The sequence below is a fragment of the Muscardinus avellanarius genome (genome assembly GCF_963383645.1).
Source record: "Muscardinus avellanarius genome assembly, chromosome: 15".
In the NCBI taxonomy this organism is placed as follows: Eukaryota; Metazoa; Chordata; class Mammalia; order Rodentia; family Gliridae; genus Muscardinus; species Muscardinus avellanarius.
In genome coordinates this window covers 30782835-30798461 of record NC_137801.1, presented here as the reverse complement: position 1 = coordinate 30798461, position 15627 = coordinate 30782835, and the positions used below count along the sequence as shown (strand labels likewise).

The 15627-nt window shown below is 36.5% G+C and overlaps 1 protein-coding gene across 1 annotated transcript in view; it reads left to right on the top strand.

Annotated features, from left to right (window-relative positions):
• The window catches only part of HEATR5B (HEAT repeat containing 5B), a gene marked incomplete at both ends in the record, with an annotated part of 101753 nt that overhangs the window by 15508 nt on the left and 70618 nt on the right, over window positions 1-15627 (top strand). The window contains 8 exons of the mRNA XM_080711065.1: window positions 2429-2584; window positions 3839-4089; window positions 6126-6237; window positions 8169-8321; window positions 10500-10599; window positions 10916-11025; window positions 12627-12790; window positions 14322-14497. Coding sequence (XP_080567191.1) covers window positions 2429-2584; window positions 3839-4089; window positions 6126-6237; window positions 8169-8321; window positions 10500-10599; window positions 10916-11025; window positions 12627-12790; window positions 14322-14497 — 1222 coding nt within the window. The remainder of the gene's footprint in view (window positions 1-2428; window positions 2585-3838; window positions 4090-6125; window positions 6238-8168; window positions 8322-10499; window positions 10600-10915; window positions 11026-12626; window positions 12791-14321; window positions 14498-15627) is intronic.

Here is a 15627-nt window from a genome sequence, read left to right as displayed (position 1 = left end):
TTTAAAGTATATAATTAATTTCTTTCAACTATAGTTATGTGCTATAGGTTGGACATTAGAAGTTATTCCTTTTATCTAGTTATACCTCTGTAAAGAAATGATTTTCTAAAATGTCTCAATTATATAAAATATTCAATTTAATTAAGATTTATTAAGTGTTGCAGAGCATTGATTCAGGGTGTAAATAATAAGTAAGATAAGTCTAGCACTATGGCACACACCTGCAATACTAGTACTTAGGAGACTGAGATAGGAGGATCATAGATTCAAAGACAGCTTCAGCAAGTAGTGAGACTCTCATCAATCTAGAGAGACATATTTCAAAATAAAAAGGAAAATAAATAGGGTTGTGTATAGCTTGGAGGTAGAATGCCCCTGGGTTCAATCTCTAGTAACACACACACACATAATGAGTAAGATAGTTTCTGCCTTTGTGAAGGCAAACTGTATTTTTTAGAAAAGGGTTTTTATTTAATAAATAATATAATCAGTATTCTGTTTTTAGAGAATACATAAATATTTTATAAAATTAACAAAAATAAGTGTATAAGCTAGATGTAGTAGCACACACTTGTAACCCCAGCATTTGCGAGGCTGAGACCAGAGGATCGCAAAATAAAAATAAAAATTAATTTATAAATAGGGTAGTTGTTGTTTTTGTCATAATAGCAAACCTTTTTTTTTCCCCCAGTACTGGGAATGGAACCCAGGGGCATTCTGCCTCCGAGCTACACCCTCAGCCCTATTTATTTTTTAATTCTTTATTTTGAAACAGAATCTCACTGAGTTGCAAAAGGCCTTGCTAAGTAGCTGAGGCTATCTGCGAACCGTGATCTTCCTGTCTCAGCCTCCCAAATGCTGGGATTACAAGCATATGCCTCCACGCCCGGTACTATTTTTTAAATGTATGGGGCTAACTGAAAACTGAATTAAAAGGCATTTGAATTAATGAAGATATCCTTAGTGTTCTTTAGATATGCTTAAATTGTAATCTGCCCTACATTCACAACTTAAAAAATATTTGTACATTGATTTATTGAAGAAATATTTGAATGACATAAACACTGTGTCAAATGTTGAGAGAGTAATTTATAAGCCAGATATGGACAGTTCCTATCATAAGAGAGCTTATAGTTTATGATGCAACAGGCAGAGTTCATGCATTTTTAACACCAGAAATATTTAAGAAGAAAAGAAGCATTAATTATAGCCCATAATTTATTGATCCATTATATTCTATCATCCTATATAATGTATTTTATTGTCTATTCACAATGAATGCAGAAAGTAGGCAAGTTTTACTGTCACTTAAAGGTTATTAATCTTATGGTTACAGATTAGCTATTTGAATTTTAAAAATCTAAAAAGCATAATTAAGTGCAATGACATGATTTGTGGACTAAAAATATATTTTCAATTACTAGTTTGACAGAGGATCTTTAATTGTCTCATATTAAATGCATTTTAATTCTAGTTGATGTTAAAAGATGACCAGGTGTCAGCTGGGCTTGGTAGTAGTGTACTTTTATAATCCCACTACTTGGGAGGCTGAGACAGGAAGATTGCAGGTTTGTGACCAGCCTTAGCTATTTCATGAGGACCTCCACACTTGAGACCCTGTTTCAAAATAAAGAATAAGAAATAGGGCTGGGCTGAGGGTGTAGCTCGGAGGTAGAATGCCCCTTTTCAATACCCAATACCTTAAAAAGAAGAAGGAGGAGGAGGAGGAGGAGGAGGAGGAGGAGGAGGAGGAGGAGGAGAAGGAGGAGAAAAAGAAAGATTGGGGAGGGGGCAGCAAGGCAAATAGGAATTTGAAGAAACATTTTAGTAAGTTCTAAAGTCATTTTCCTTATAGATCCACTTTCTGCTTTAATAGATTGGTTCCTCCAATATATTGCAGTGCTAAAAATAGCAATAACAACAATAAAGTAACAATACTAGTTGCTAACATTTATTGAATACATTGGGGGTGGTGTGTTAATTTTTTTTATATGCACTGACTTAAAATCATCATAGGCACATGAGCTGTGTAACAGCTGTAGAACCTGAGACAGAAAAATTGAATATCTTGAGCAGTGTCACATAGCTAATATGACTGGTAGAACTGGTATTTAAACCCAAGTCTACTTGCTCTGGAGTCCGCTTTTGGATAACACTGTGAATTACTATTGCTGCTAAAATTGATTTTAGAAGCAATCACATATATACAGCATATGTTTTAGCAGGGTCATGAAATTATAAAACAATGTTTAAAGTTTAACAATGTTTAATACTTCATTATACAACTTTTCTACTAAGCAATAACTACATAAAGTTCTTAACACTCAAGATATTGGGTGATATAACTAAAAATACAAATTATATAGACCAAAAAGATTGTGTCACTGTTCAGTTTGCACACATCAAATATGTGATTTTGTGTTTCCAGAAGCAGTAGTGAATGATACTAGTGGTGAAAATAAATCAGGTGCAGCAGACATTGCAGCAAGCCAGCATGTAATGGTGTGTGCCCTCCAGGAGCTGGGCAGCCTGGTACAGAGCTTGAATGCCACCGCCTCTCCTCTTATTCAGGAGGCATCTATAGGTATGACGTTCAGTTACCTGCTAGAATATTTTTTCACAATTTTTCAAAGTCATAAATGTGATATTTAACTCCTGATAAGTTACTTATTGTCATAAGTAGCAGGTTAGATCATTGTGTTTTCTTTAAATTAATCTTCACTGTGATCAGGAATATTGGATTAAATAATGAAATAAAGTTTTGAGAGACAACAGAAATAACTTTCTAATGATTGACTATACTTTGTTGAAGACTAATTTTATGCCAACTTTTACTTTTTATTGGATGTAATTATATGTTCTTTTTAGATTGTATCCCTTTAAAGTACTCTAGTACTTATGAGCAATGTATTTTTTTTAATTTTATGTGGATCATATTGAAAATGGCATACATTCAAACTGTGCTTGGTGCCCTCTCCCACCCCCCACTTCCCCTTCACCCACTCCCAACAATAAGTGTCCAGGTTGACCATGCTACATAAATACTTTTGCACATATTCGAATGTAGCTCCTCCATTAATTAACCTTAGCCTTCTTCATCTCCTACTCTTCCATTTCAGCTTTGCTGAGGTTTCCCCTCCATTATCTGGAGTCCCTCTGGTATCCCTAATACTCCCTAGCTCGAGCATATTAGAGAAAACATATGTCCCTTCTCTTTCTGTGCTTGGCTGATCTCACTTAACATAATGTTCTCCAGGTCTTTCCATCTTCTTGTGAAGGACATAATTTTGTTCTTCTTTACTGCTGAGTAGAATTCCATTGTGTGTATTTCCCATAATTTTGCAATCCATTCATCTGTTGAGGGAGACCTAGGTTGGGAGCATAATCGGACTATTACAAATTGTGCTGCTATGAACATGAGTATGCATATGTTACTGTAGTTCTCTGATTTCAGCCCCTTTGGAAAGGTACCCAGGAGTGGTATAGCCGGATCATATGGTGGATCCATTCCCAGTTTTCTAAGGAATCTCCACACTGATCTCCATAGCGGCTGAACTAGTTTGCACTCCCACTAACAGTGTAAAAGAGTTCCTCTTTCCCCACATCCTCGCCAGCATTTGTTGTTACTTGATTTCTTTATGCTTGCCACTCTGATTGGGGTTAGATGGAATCTCCGTGTAGTTTTGATTTGTATCTCCCTAATGTGTTTTTTTTAGCATAGTTGTGAAACTGAAATGATGGAGAGTAATGTTTTAATGCTTGTGTTCTCTGTCGTCTTTTGGTTTTTTAAATCTTTTCACTTCAGTAAAGAGTAAGTTTTTGAGGATTGCTCTTCTAGGGCTATTGGAGATTGTGACTTCCGTGCTTCTTCATCCAAGCATGGCGGCTCGGCTTGCTGCCGCGTGGTGTTTGCGCTGCGTGGCTGTGGCGTTACCTTTCCAGCTCACACCATTTCTAGACAGGTGTGCAGAACGACTCAACAACTTGAAGACTTCACCAGAAGCTGTTAGTGGATACAGTTTTGCAATGGCAGCTTTGCTAGGCGGAGTTCATCAGTGTCCTTTGGGCATTCCTCACGCCAAAGGAAAGGTATGATGGAGATCCCAGGCTTGTGAAAGCCATTGGGCGGCTTCATTATTGGTTGGAAAACCGCTGTTTAGTGCTGAACAGGATGATAAAATGATAACTGCATTATGTAATGTAAAATATAATGTTAACAAACCCTGCTTAAAATTGGTTAGTTAATTCTGATGTGGGAATAATAGGTATTATTTGGGTACAGTAACATGAAATAATTCATTTGAAAGGAAAAAATAACCTTGTGGTACTTGTTTAAAACACAGAGCTTGTTGGCGTGGTGGCACACACTTGTAATTCCAGTGCTTGGGAGGCTGAGACAGGAGGATAGCACAGGTTCAAATCCAGCCTCAGCTACTTAGTGAGGCTCTCAGCAACTGTTTCCAAATAAAATATAAAATAGGTCTGGAAGTATAGGCCAGAGGTAGAAAATTCCTGGGTTCCACCCCCAGTACCACCAAAAAAAAAAAAAAAAAAATTAAAAACAAAAACCAAAAAATGCAGAGCTTCCCTTTTTAGTTTTTTTGTGTGTATGTGTGTGTGGGTCTGGGGATGGAACCCAGGGGCATTTGACCTCAGAGCTATGCCCCTGCTCTATTTTGTCTTCGTTTTGAAACAGGGTCTCACTAATTTGCAGAGGGCCTCACTAAGGAGCTGAGGCTGTCCGTGAACCGTGATCCTCTGGTTTCAGCCTCTGGAATGCTGGGATTACAGGTGTGTGGCACTACGCCCGGCCCCTTTTAATTTTTAGAAACAAAAATTTATATTGCTGTATTCAAAGATGGTTATGTATATATTTTTTGCAACTTCAGATAGGCATATTGGGACTAGACTTTTTTCTTTCTGGTACTGGGGATGGAACCCAGGGGCATTTTACCTTTGAGCTACACATTCAGTCCTATTTGCAAAGGGCCTCACTAAGTAACTGAGGCTGTCCGCAAATCGTGATCATCCTGTCTCAGCCTCCTAAATGCTGGGATTACAGGTGTGTGCCACCATACTTGATTGGGGCTAGATTTTTAAACTCTTATTTTTCCTGAAATATGAGGCTGAGGTCCATTTGTTCTTATGAGTTCTGGTTTCCATAACTACTACTACATTGATCATTCTTCTAGAAGTATTTTTCCTCCAACATTGTCACAGCACTTGCATACTTCACATTTGCTTGATAACCCTTATGGATTACTTGGTACTCAGTGAATAAAATCCTGTCTCCTCAGTCTGGTAACAGATGCCTTATAAGTAGGCATGTACTTATTAGCATATTTTCAGACATCTTATGAATTTCTAATTTTCAGAAATCAGAACTCATTCTGATTTCTTACTCTCTACTAAGATTAGTCCTCTTGCTTTTTTCGCATAATATTTTCAGCCTCCAGGCCTTTTCTACATTAGAATTTCTTATTTACCTGTGCCAGACTTTCTTTAGAAGCCCAATTCAAATTCCATCTCCTTCATGAAATTTCATTATTTGCCTTTCATCTGCTGACCCTTAGATCTGTACTGTTATAGTCTCAATTATGTGCTGCTTTCTACTTTCAGTTTTTCTGTCTCCTCTGTGATTGTAATCTCCTAAGATTAACTCAGAAGTAGGTATATCATAGGACTTCAACAAATATGTAAATATAGGATATTAGGACGACATCACTTACTGAGTGGTTGAATTGTCTAGCACTGTTCTGATTACTGTATTAGGAAATCCTGGTAAGAGTAAGAGAGGCACACCCAACATTCCTACTTTACCAGTGAGGGAAGTAAGGCCAGATGAGTGGTCTCAGGTTAGGAAGCTAAGTCAATGGCAGAGTTGGGATGTGGACCCAGGCGGTCTGGCTCTAGAGTTTACTCTTAACCACTGTGTCTTTCTGAGTCTCCTCAGGCATCAGTGCAGTTGCCACTGAGTAGGTCTCCATGTTGCCTCTTTGAAAACATGTCAAGAGCAACAACATAAAAATATAACTTCTTTTTAAATAAAGTGTAGTAGTTATCTATATTTTATTTAATTTCTTTAACTTGTTTAAATTAAAATCAAATTTTATTTTTTTTTACAGATGGTAGTTAGTATTGCTGAAGATCTGTTACGAACTGCTGCCCAAAATAGCAGGCTGTCTTTACAGCGTACCCAAGCTGGATGGCTTTTACTTGGAGCACTTATGACTTTAGGTATAATTATATTTGAGTAGGATTTTGTCTTACTCTGCAACTGTCAGTGGATGATAAAGGAAAATTAATTGGAAAGTATTAATCCTCACATTCTAGACGTTGACTAAGATTCTTACATGGTAAAGATGTTGTTCAGTCATTTGGTAGTAAATATCTCTTATTAGTAATTTCTGCGTGTGTGTGTGTGGGGGGGTACTGGGGATGGAACCCCAGGGGGGTTCTACCTCTGAGCTACACCCCTGGTCCTATTTATTTATTTATTTATTTATTTATTTATTTATTTAGTGGTACTGGGGGTGGAACCCAGGGGCTTTTCTACCTCTGGACTATACTCCCAGACCTATTTTATACTTTATTTGGAAACAAGGTCTCACTAAGTTGCTGAGAGCCTCACTAAGTAGCTGAGACTGGCTTCGAACCTGTGCAATCCTCCTGTCTCAGACTCCCAAGTACGGGGATTACAGCTACTGAGGCTGTTTTTAAACTTGAGATCCTGCTGTTGCAGCCTTTTAATTACTAGGATTACAAGTGTGTGCCACAATGCCTGGCTTAAGTACATTTTTTTTTTTTAGTGCTACTAGGGATTAAACCCTTAGGCATTCTACCTCTGAGCTATATTTCTAGCCCTATTTTATTTTTTTTATTTCAAAACAGGGGCTCACTAAGTTATAGGATGCCTCCCTAAGTTGCTGAGGCTGACCAGGAACCTGTGATTTTCCTGACTCAGCTCCAAAATATTGAGATTACAGGTGTGTACCACCACATGTTCCTTGCTTAAGTACATCTAATGAAGAACGTTTTTAACCAAGTTTCATTTTTACTATCAGAATAGCCATTGTCTATTTGACAACCTTAGTGTTAATTAAAGGAGATTAGAGTATGAGGGCAAATTCCATTCCCTAAGTGAAGTCATGATTTTAACAGCATGATCGATTCATGTTTGAGTGTGTGTTGAGCTGTGTTTTGTGAGGTTATCCTCATGTGCTCTAATAAATCTTAGATACAGGCAAACATTAGCATTTTTTTGTTTGTTTTTGTGGTACTGGGGGTGGAACCCAGAGGCTTTCTATCTCCGGGCATACTCCCAGCCCTATTTTATATTTTATTTGGAAACAGGGTCTCACTAAGTTGCTGAGAGCCTCACTCAGTAGCTGAGGCTGGCTTCCAACCTGAGCGATCCTCCTGTCTCAGCCTCCCAAGCGCTGGGATTACAAGTGTGCGCCACCACGCCCGGCCAAACATTAGCATTTTGGAGAGGATAAAAATACATATTATTGTGGCCATAAAGTGTGTCCATTTTTTAGTTCACACATTTAGCTGCTTCTATAAAATTGTGTATGTATACTACAAAATTTCTCACTGTTCTAAGAATCTATTGAGAGTTATCCTTTGGCCTAGTTATATTTTCTGAAGAAAATAAAAAAGTACCTCTTTTCTAGAAGTTTATGTTAAATGTAAGTGGTGTATGTTGAAAAAATTTCTTAGTAAAAGATTCTTAGTTCTGAATGTACTGCTTAAGTTACCTATATACACTAGCCTGTGAATGGAAAAACATGTATTTGGATGTGTATGGAAAGGGGTATATATTTTATATACATACATATTTGTGAAAAACACCTCATAGGATGTGTCCAGGTAGATTTTATTATCGATAATATATAATCTATCATTCTAAATATAAATGGGTAATTTTTATTGCTTTTATGTATTTGTTTAATGTTTAGATACTAAAAATATTGATAGTTTTAAAGTGAATTTGATAATGCATTAATAGATATTTATTCATGATAAAAGACATTTTGGAATAAATGTTAGTTTTAGAGTGAAATAATAGAGATAATGTTAAACCTTGTGTGAAACCTACTTTCTTTGACTTTTGTTTGTAACTTGTTTTCCATATTTATGGTTTTGCACTCTGTTTTCTTGGTTAGGACCATCTGTCGTTCGTTACCATCTGCCCAAGATGCTGTTATTATGGCGAAATGTTTTCCCTCGTTCTTTAAAAGAACTGGAGGCCGAGAAGGCCCGGGGTGATTCTTTTACCTGGCAGGTAACTTTAGAAGGTCGCGCTGGAGCTTTATGTGGTAAGAACTGAAAAGATTGTACTTTTAGAATATTATTGTGTTACTCAAGCTGAGCGTGGTGGTGCACACGTGTAATCCTAGTACTTGGGAGGCTGAGGCAGGAGGATCACAGGTTCATGGCCAGCCTCAGCAATTTGTGAAGCCCTCTACAACTTAGTGAGATCCTGTTTCAAAATAAAGAATAAAAGCTGAGCATGGTGGCGCATGTTTGTAATCCCAGCATTTGGGAGGCTGAGACAGGAGGTCGTGGTTTGAAGACAGCCTCAGCTACTTAGTGGAAGCCCTTTGCAATTCAGTGAGACCTGTTTCAAAATAAAGAATAAAAAATAGGGCTGGGGGTGTAGCTCAGAGGTAGAATGCCCCTGGGTTCCATTCCCAGTACCACAAAAAGAAAAAAGAAAAAAAAAGAAACAATAAAATAGGTTTGGGGATATAGCTAAGATGTAGAGTGCCCCTGGGTTCAATCCCCAGTACCACGCACAAATAAAACGAATATTGTTGTATTACTAAAATATTTGTGTAACTAAAATATTGTGTTGCCAGCTGGGCATGGTGGCGCAAGCTTGTAATCCCAGCATTTGGGAGGCTAGAAAGGAGGATCATGGTACACACACAGCCTCAGCTACTATTTAGTGAAGCCCTTTGCAACTCAGTGAAACCCTGTTTCAAAATAAAGAATAAAAAATAGGCCTGAGGGTATAGCTCAGAGAGAGAATGCCCTTGGGTTACATCCCCAGTACTGCAAAAAAAGTAAATAAAAATAAAATAAATAAAATATTGTGTTACTAAAATTAAAATTTTTAATTTTACTATCTAATGATAAATTCAGACTTTTAGATTTAGAAATAAAACTTCATAAATAACACCAGTTTGAAGCCAGGCATGGTGGCACACACTTGTAATCCCAGTATTTGGGAGGCTGAGACCTGAGGATTGCGATTTGTGGACAGCCTTAGCTACTTAGTGAGGCCCTCTGCAACTCAGTGAAACCCGGTTTCAAACTAAAGAATAAAAATAGGGCAGGGGCTGTAGCTCGGAGGTCAAGTGTCCCTGGGTTCTATTCCCAGACCCGCAAAAAAAAAAAAAAAAATAAATAAATAAAATAAATAAATAAATAATAACACCAGTTTGCTAATAATAGCATTCTGTTGTCAAAATAATAAGATGTTGTTATTTGTAGGGAAAGTGAAGCTAAGACTGAGAAAGGTGTCAGAATTGGTGAGACAAGCTAGAACCCAAGCCTCTTTATTTCTAGTAGCTGTAGTCTTCATCTGTCAAATATGCATTGAATTACCATGTGAAAAAGCCCAATAAAGCAGCCTTGCCAAGGTTACTGACTACAGTTACTTTTTCATAATGCAAACACACCTGTTTTGAGCATTGTTACCAAATCTTCAAATGTTAATGTATTTTTTAGATATCAGCATTACAAAAATGATGGATTTTTTTCCCCTTGGGAGTCAGCAGCCTACAGAAAAGGCTCAAGTTTTGCTTTATTTGGGAACTAGAATTTTATTGGATGTTCTTGTTCTTTTTTGGTTTATTTCAGGGTGAAAAATGCTTCTTTTCTCATACTGGAAGGGAGAAAGAAATACCTTTAGCCATACAATGGCAGGGCAAGGTGTCAGTTTTGCTCTCACATATCTGAGAGGTGTTTCAGTCCTTGCTCTATTGCTAAGGGGACAGTAAAGATACTCCTTTCCACTAGACCATTTCGTATTATAAACAAAATATACTTAACTGAATTAAGTACTTAACTGAATTAAATATATAATATATATACTTAATTATAATATATATACTTAAGTATTAAGTATAATTAAGTATAATTAAGTATATAATATATATACTTAATTATAATATATATACTTAATAGTATATAAATAAAAATATACTTAACTGAATTAAGTACCTCTTGGTACTTAACTAAATTTTGTGTGGTTATTGAATTTCCACTCACCTTATCTTTCCTTCCTCCATTTCTGCTGTCCATCCTTCTAAGTTTTTCTAATGAGTTTTCTCTAAGGTTGTTGCTGGTTGTTTTTTTTTTCTGATTTGACATAATTTGGGAACCTAACATTTTATCATATTGAGACTTGTAGGTATCTTTATATAATTTTATAAGTTTAATGGCTCAAAAGCTGCTCTAAAATACATCCTTTTAAAATTTTTATCTAGCCATGAGGAGTTTTGTTGCACATTGTCCTGAGCTCCTAACTGAAGATGTGATTAGAAAACTAATGACTCCTATTGAATGTGCCATGACTATGATGTCACAGTAAGTAATCTCTTAAGACAAGTTAACATCCTATTTTATATATTAATAAATTTATTAATTCCTCTAGAGTTATACAGAAAAATATATAACTTTATTTTTATGAAATGATGTTTGTAAGAATTGTATTAATGGTGTGGATTAAATAAAATTGTTTCTATTACTAACAGTGAAGACCATAAAATAAATTAAAATGAAAATGTGATTACTTATCAATGTTCTCTGACAGTACATTAATACATTACTAGAAGAATTGCTGTTTAAAATTTATAATTTTTATTCTAGTAAGCTGATACCAACTATGATTTCAATATTTTAGCATTCCATCTGTAATAAAAGCCCATGGAGCTCATCTGAAAGCTAGTGCTGCAATGGTTCGTTTAAGACTTTATGATATCTTGGCTTTGTTACCTCCAAAAACTTATGAAGGTAAATATAATTTGCAGTATCTGATAAAAATTCTTCAATATTTCACTCACTTGTTTATTAAAGATTTCTGCCTGGTGTAGTGGCACATGCCTGTAAAACAGGTACTTGGGAGGCCGAAACAGGAAGATCAGATCACAGGTTCAAGGACAACCTCAGCAACTCATTGAGAATTTTAGTGGCCTACCAAGACCCTGTTTCAGAACAAAGAATAAAAAAGACTGGGGTATAGTTCAGGAGTAGAATGCCCCTGCGTTCAATCCTCAGTAACTAACACACACACACACACACACACACACACACACACACACACGTACGCGTACGCACACACACACACGCACACATACACGATTTCTGACAACAAATTTCCCACTGGCTTCCTATGTAAAGGAAAGGCACCATTTTACTTTTCTTTATGCAGAGTAGCTCACATTTATTGAATTCTTACTGTGTTCTGGATCTTATTCTAAACTCTTAAGTTTTACTTCCTGTGATCTAACCCAATTTATGAGGCAATTATCCTATTTTGTAGATAAAGGATTTCAGATAGAAGTAAGTAACTAGACACAGTCTTAGAACTAGTAAGTAACAGGGCTTGGACTCAAACCCAGCTGTCTTGTCTTCAGTGTTTATACTTTAGTTACCATTTTAAATTACTTCATATATATGATAGTCCACGTTTTAGAGAGCTAGACAGAGAAGAATAATGTACTTTGCAGAAGTCAAATATTATATAAACTAGTAACGTTAAGATAAACTATTAATTTTCTCCAGTACAGCTATGCTCAAGAATTTTGATAAACTCTGGTTCAGTGTTTTCATGTTATTGGGCAACAAGCAATAAATAATCATGTCACATTTAATATATTTAAAATAAAGAGTGTGTTCTTTATTTTACATTATTTTGATTAATTGGACCAAAAAGCATATGTTAATGAAGAAGAAGGTACTATTTATTATATATTAAAACCAGAATTTAAAAACTTTATATTGATTTTAGGCTGGCACAGTGGCATGTAACTACAGGCCCACCTATTTGGGAGGCTGAGACAGGAGGGTTTCTTGAGCCCAAGAGTTGACTAATCTCAATCTCTCTCTCTCAGTCTCTCTCTCTCTCTCTCTCTCTCTCTATCTCTATCTCTATCTCTATCTCCCTCTCCCTCTCCCTCTCCCTCTCCCTCTCTCTCCCTCTCTCCCTCTCTCCCTCTCTCCCCTTCTCCCTCTCTCCCTCTCTCCCCCTCTCTCTCCCTCTCTCTCCCTCTCTCTACCTCTCCCCCCCCTCTCTCTCTACCAGGGATGTTTTGCAGTATTGGGGATAGAATTCAGGGGCATTCTACCTCTGAGCTAAGCCCCCAGCCCTATTTTTTATTTATTTTTATTTTGAAACCGGGTCTCACTGAGTTACAAAGGGCCTCACTAAGTAGCTGAGGCTGTCCACAAACCGCAGTCCTCCTATCTCAGCCTCCCAAATGCTGGGGTTACAAGCGTGAGGGAATAGAGATATATTTTATTTCTGTTGAGCATGTTGCTGTTCTTTTTAGACAATGATTATAATTTTCATAAAAATTATAATTTGAATCTTATCTGAAGTTCTGTTCTTTTAGGATCTTTCAATGCACTTCTTAGAGAACTGGTAGCAGAATTCACTTTGACTGACAACTCAGCAAACACAACTACCTCCCTCCTCCGGTCCCTTTGCCATTATGATGATAGTGTTCTTCTTGGTTCCTGGCTTCAAGAAACTGATCATAAGTCAATTGAAGACCAGGTAGTAAACTATACAGGGAAAATAGATACTAGTTTTATCCAAAACAATTGTCCACTTATACATACATAGTGAATTAAAGTTTGATTTTTATTTGGCTTTCACTGGGTACGTTATTTCTTATACACTTTTTTAAAAGAGAAAGTTCCCTTTTAAATATTTTGTGAGTTTGGTTATCATTGGTATTATTTTGCTCATACTTATTAAGGTGGGTTGTATAAAATATTTTAGATCTGAGTGTGGTGGCGTATCCTTGTAATCCCAGTACTTGGGAGGCTAAGACAGGAGGATTGTGGTTTGCAGACAGCCTCAGCTACTTAGTGAGACCCTTTACAACTCAGTAAGACCCTGTTTCAAAATAAAGAATAAAAAATAGGGTTGGAGGTGTAGTTCAAAGGTAGAATGCCCCTGGGTTCCATATCCAGTATCACAAAAAATAAATAAATAAAAAGAAAATGTTTTAGATGGAGTGAGACTTTTATTAAAATTCTATAAGGTATTACTGATGACTGTTTTAAATAGCCAAATCAAGCCGGGTGTGGTGGCGTACACTTCTAATCCCAGCATTCAGAAGTATGAGACCGGAGGATCGTGGTTCACAGACAGCCTCAGCTACTTAATGAGGCCCTCCACAACTTAGTGAGACCCTGTTTCAAAATAAAGAATAAAAAAATAGGGCAGGGGCCTAGCTCAGAGGTTGAATGCCCCTTGGTTCCATCCCCAGACCCGCAAAATAAATAAATAAATAAATAAATAGCCAAATTATATTTTTATGTTTTTTAATTTTCAGAGCTGGGCATGGTGGCACACACTTGTAATCCCAGCATTTGGGAGGCTGAGACAGGAGGATCTAAGTTCGCGACCAGCCTCAGCTACCTAGGCCCTTTGCAACTCAGTGAGACCCTGTCTCAAAATAAAGAATAAAAAATAGGGCTGGGAAATGTATCTCAGAGATAGAATGCCCCTGGGTTCCATCCCCAATACTGAAAAAAAAAAAAATCAGATCCAACTGGGTACCCAACTCTTTTTTTATACTTTATTATTAGTGCACTGTAGTTATATGTCTTAGTGGAGTACACAGTGATTCAAACACATATGCACACAGCACTTGGTTTGTTTCTCATTGCATTCCACCTGCTTCCCTCTCCTCCCTTCCCATACATGTTAGTGAGATTGGTAGTGATACCATCGTATATGGACGTAACATTGTTTGAGCTGTTTCCTTCCTCAGTCATCTTTTTCCCTTCCTTACCTTCCTCCCGAAACCCTATTCCATTATTGTACTGGTCATTTATATGAAGTCCCTTTTGTTGATTATTTTCTCTCTAGCTTCTAAAATTTTGTCATTTACAGGAAAAATGTTAAACATTTTTATTGAGTATTGTAATTCTACATAATAGTGAGATTCATAGTGATACCCAGTCAGTTTATTTTTTTTCATTATGTTGTCTTCCCTGCTGTTTTTCATACCCAGTACTTAGTAAGTAAACTTCTTAGAGTAGACTTTTGAGTAACTTTTGTTATTCTTTTGTAGCTCCAACCAAACAGTGCATCTGGAAGTGGGGCTCTGGAGCACGACCCTTCCTCCATTTATTTACGAATACCTGCTGGGGAAGCTGTACCTGGTCCTCTCCCACTTGGAGTCTCAGTCATTGATGCCTCTGTGGCTCTTTTTGGTGTAGTGTTTCCTCACGTTTCTTATAAACACCGGTTAGTATAAAGTCAGTCAGGTAATTGTGACTAATATAAATTATATTATTATTATTATTATTATTATTATTATTATTATTATCGTTATTATTATTTGTGTGTAGTGTGGTACTGGGGATAGAACCTAGGGGCTTTCTACCTCTGGCCTATACTCCCAGATCTATTTTATATTTTGTTTGGAAACAGGGTCTCACTAAGAGCCTCACTAAGTAGCTGAGGCTGGCTTCAAACCTACATAATCCTCCTGTCTCGGACTCCCAAGTATTGGAATACAAGTGTGTGCCACCATGCCTGGTTTTAATATATTTAAATAGTAATTTTTTGGCTTTAAATTATACTTACATTGAAAAGGAGTGATGATAGTGGACTTCCTAGTCTTGTTCCTGATTTTAGAGGAAATTCTAGCAGTTTTTCCTCATTCAGTATGATGTTGGCTTTATTGGGTTTATTGTATATTGCCTTAATAATATTGAAATATGTTCTTTCTATTCCAATTTTCTGCAGCGTTTTTAACATGAATGGGTATTGGATTTTGTCATATGCGTTTTTAGCATCTATTGATATGATCATGTGTTTTTGTTCTCAGTTGTATTTATGTGTTAAATAACATGTATTGATTTGCATATGTTGAAACAGCCTTGCTTTTCTGGGATGAAACCAACTTGATTGTGGTATACAATTCTCTTGATATGGTTTTGAATGTGTATTGCTAGTATTCAATATAGCCCTGGAGACTCTTGCCACAGCAATAAGACAAGAGAAGAATATCAAAGGAATTCAAATAGGAAGAGAGTAATTAAAACTATCCTTGTTTGCAGATGACATGATCTTTATCTAGAATACCCAAAGAATTCAAACTAGATAACTGGAGCTGATTAACCAATTCAGCAAAGTTGCAGGATACAAAATCAATCTAAAGAAATAAGTTGCTTTTCTATATGCCAACAATGAATCCATAATGAAAGAAATAAAACAATTCCATTCACTATAACCTTAAAACCAATAAAATACCTAGGAATAAACCTAACCAAAGATGTAAAAGACCTCTACAATGAAGACTATAAAACATTAAAGAAAGAAATTGAAGAAGACCTTTTAAGATGGAAAGATCTCCCCTGCTCATGGATAAG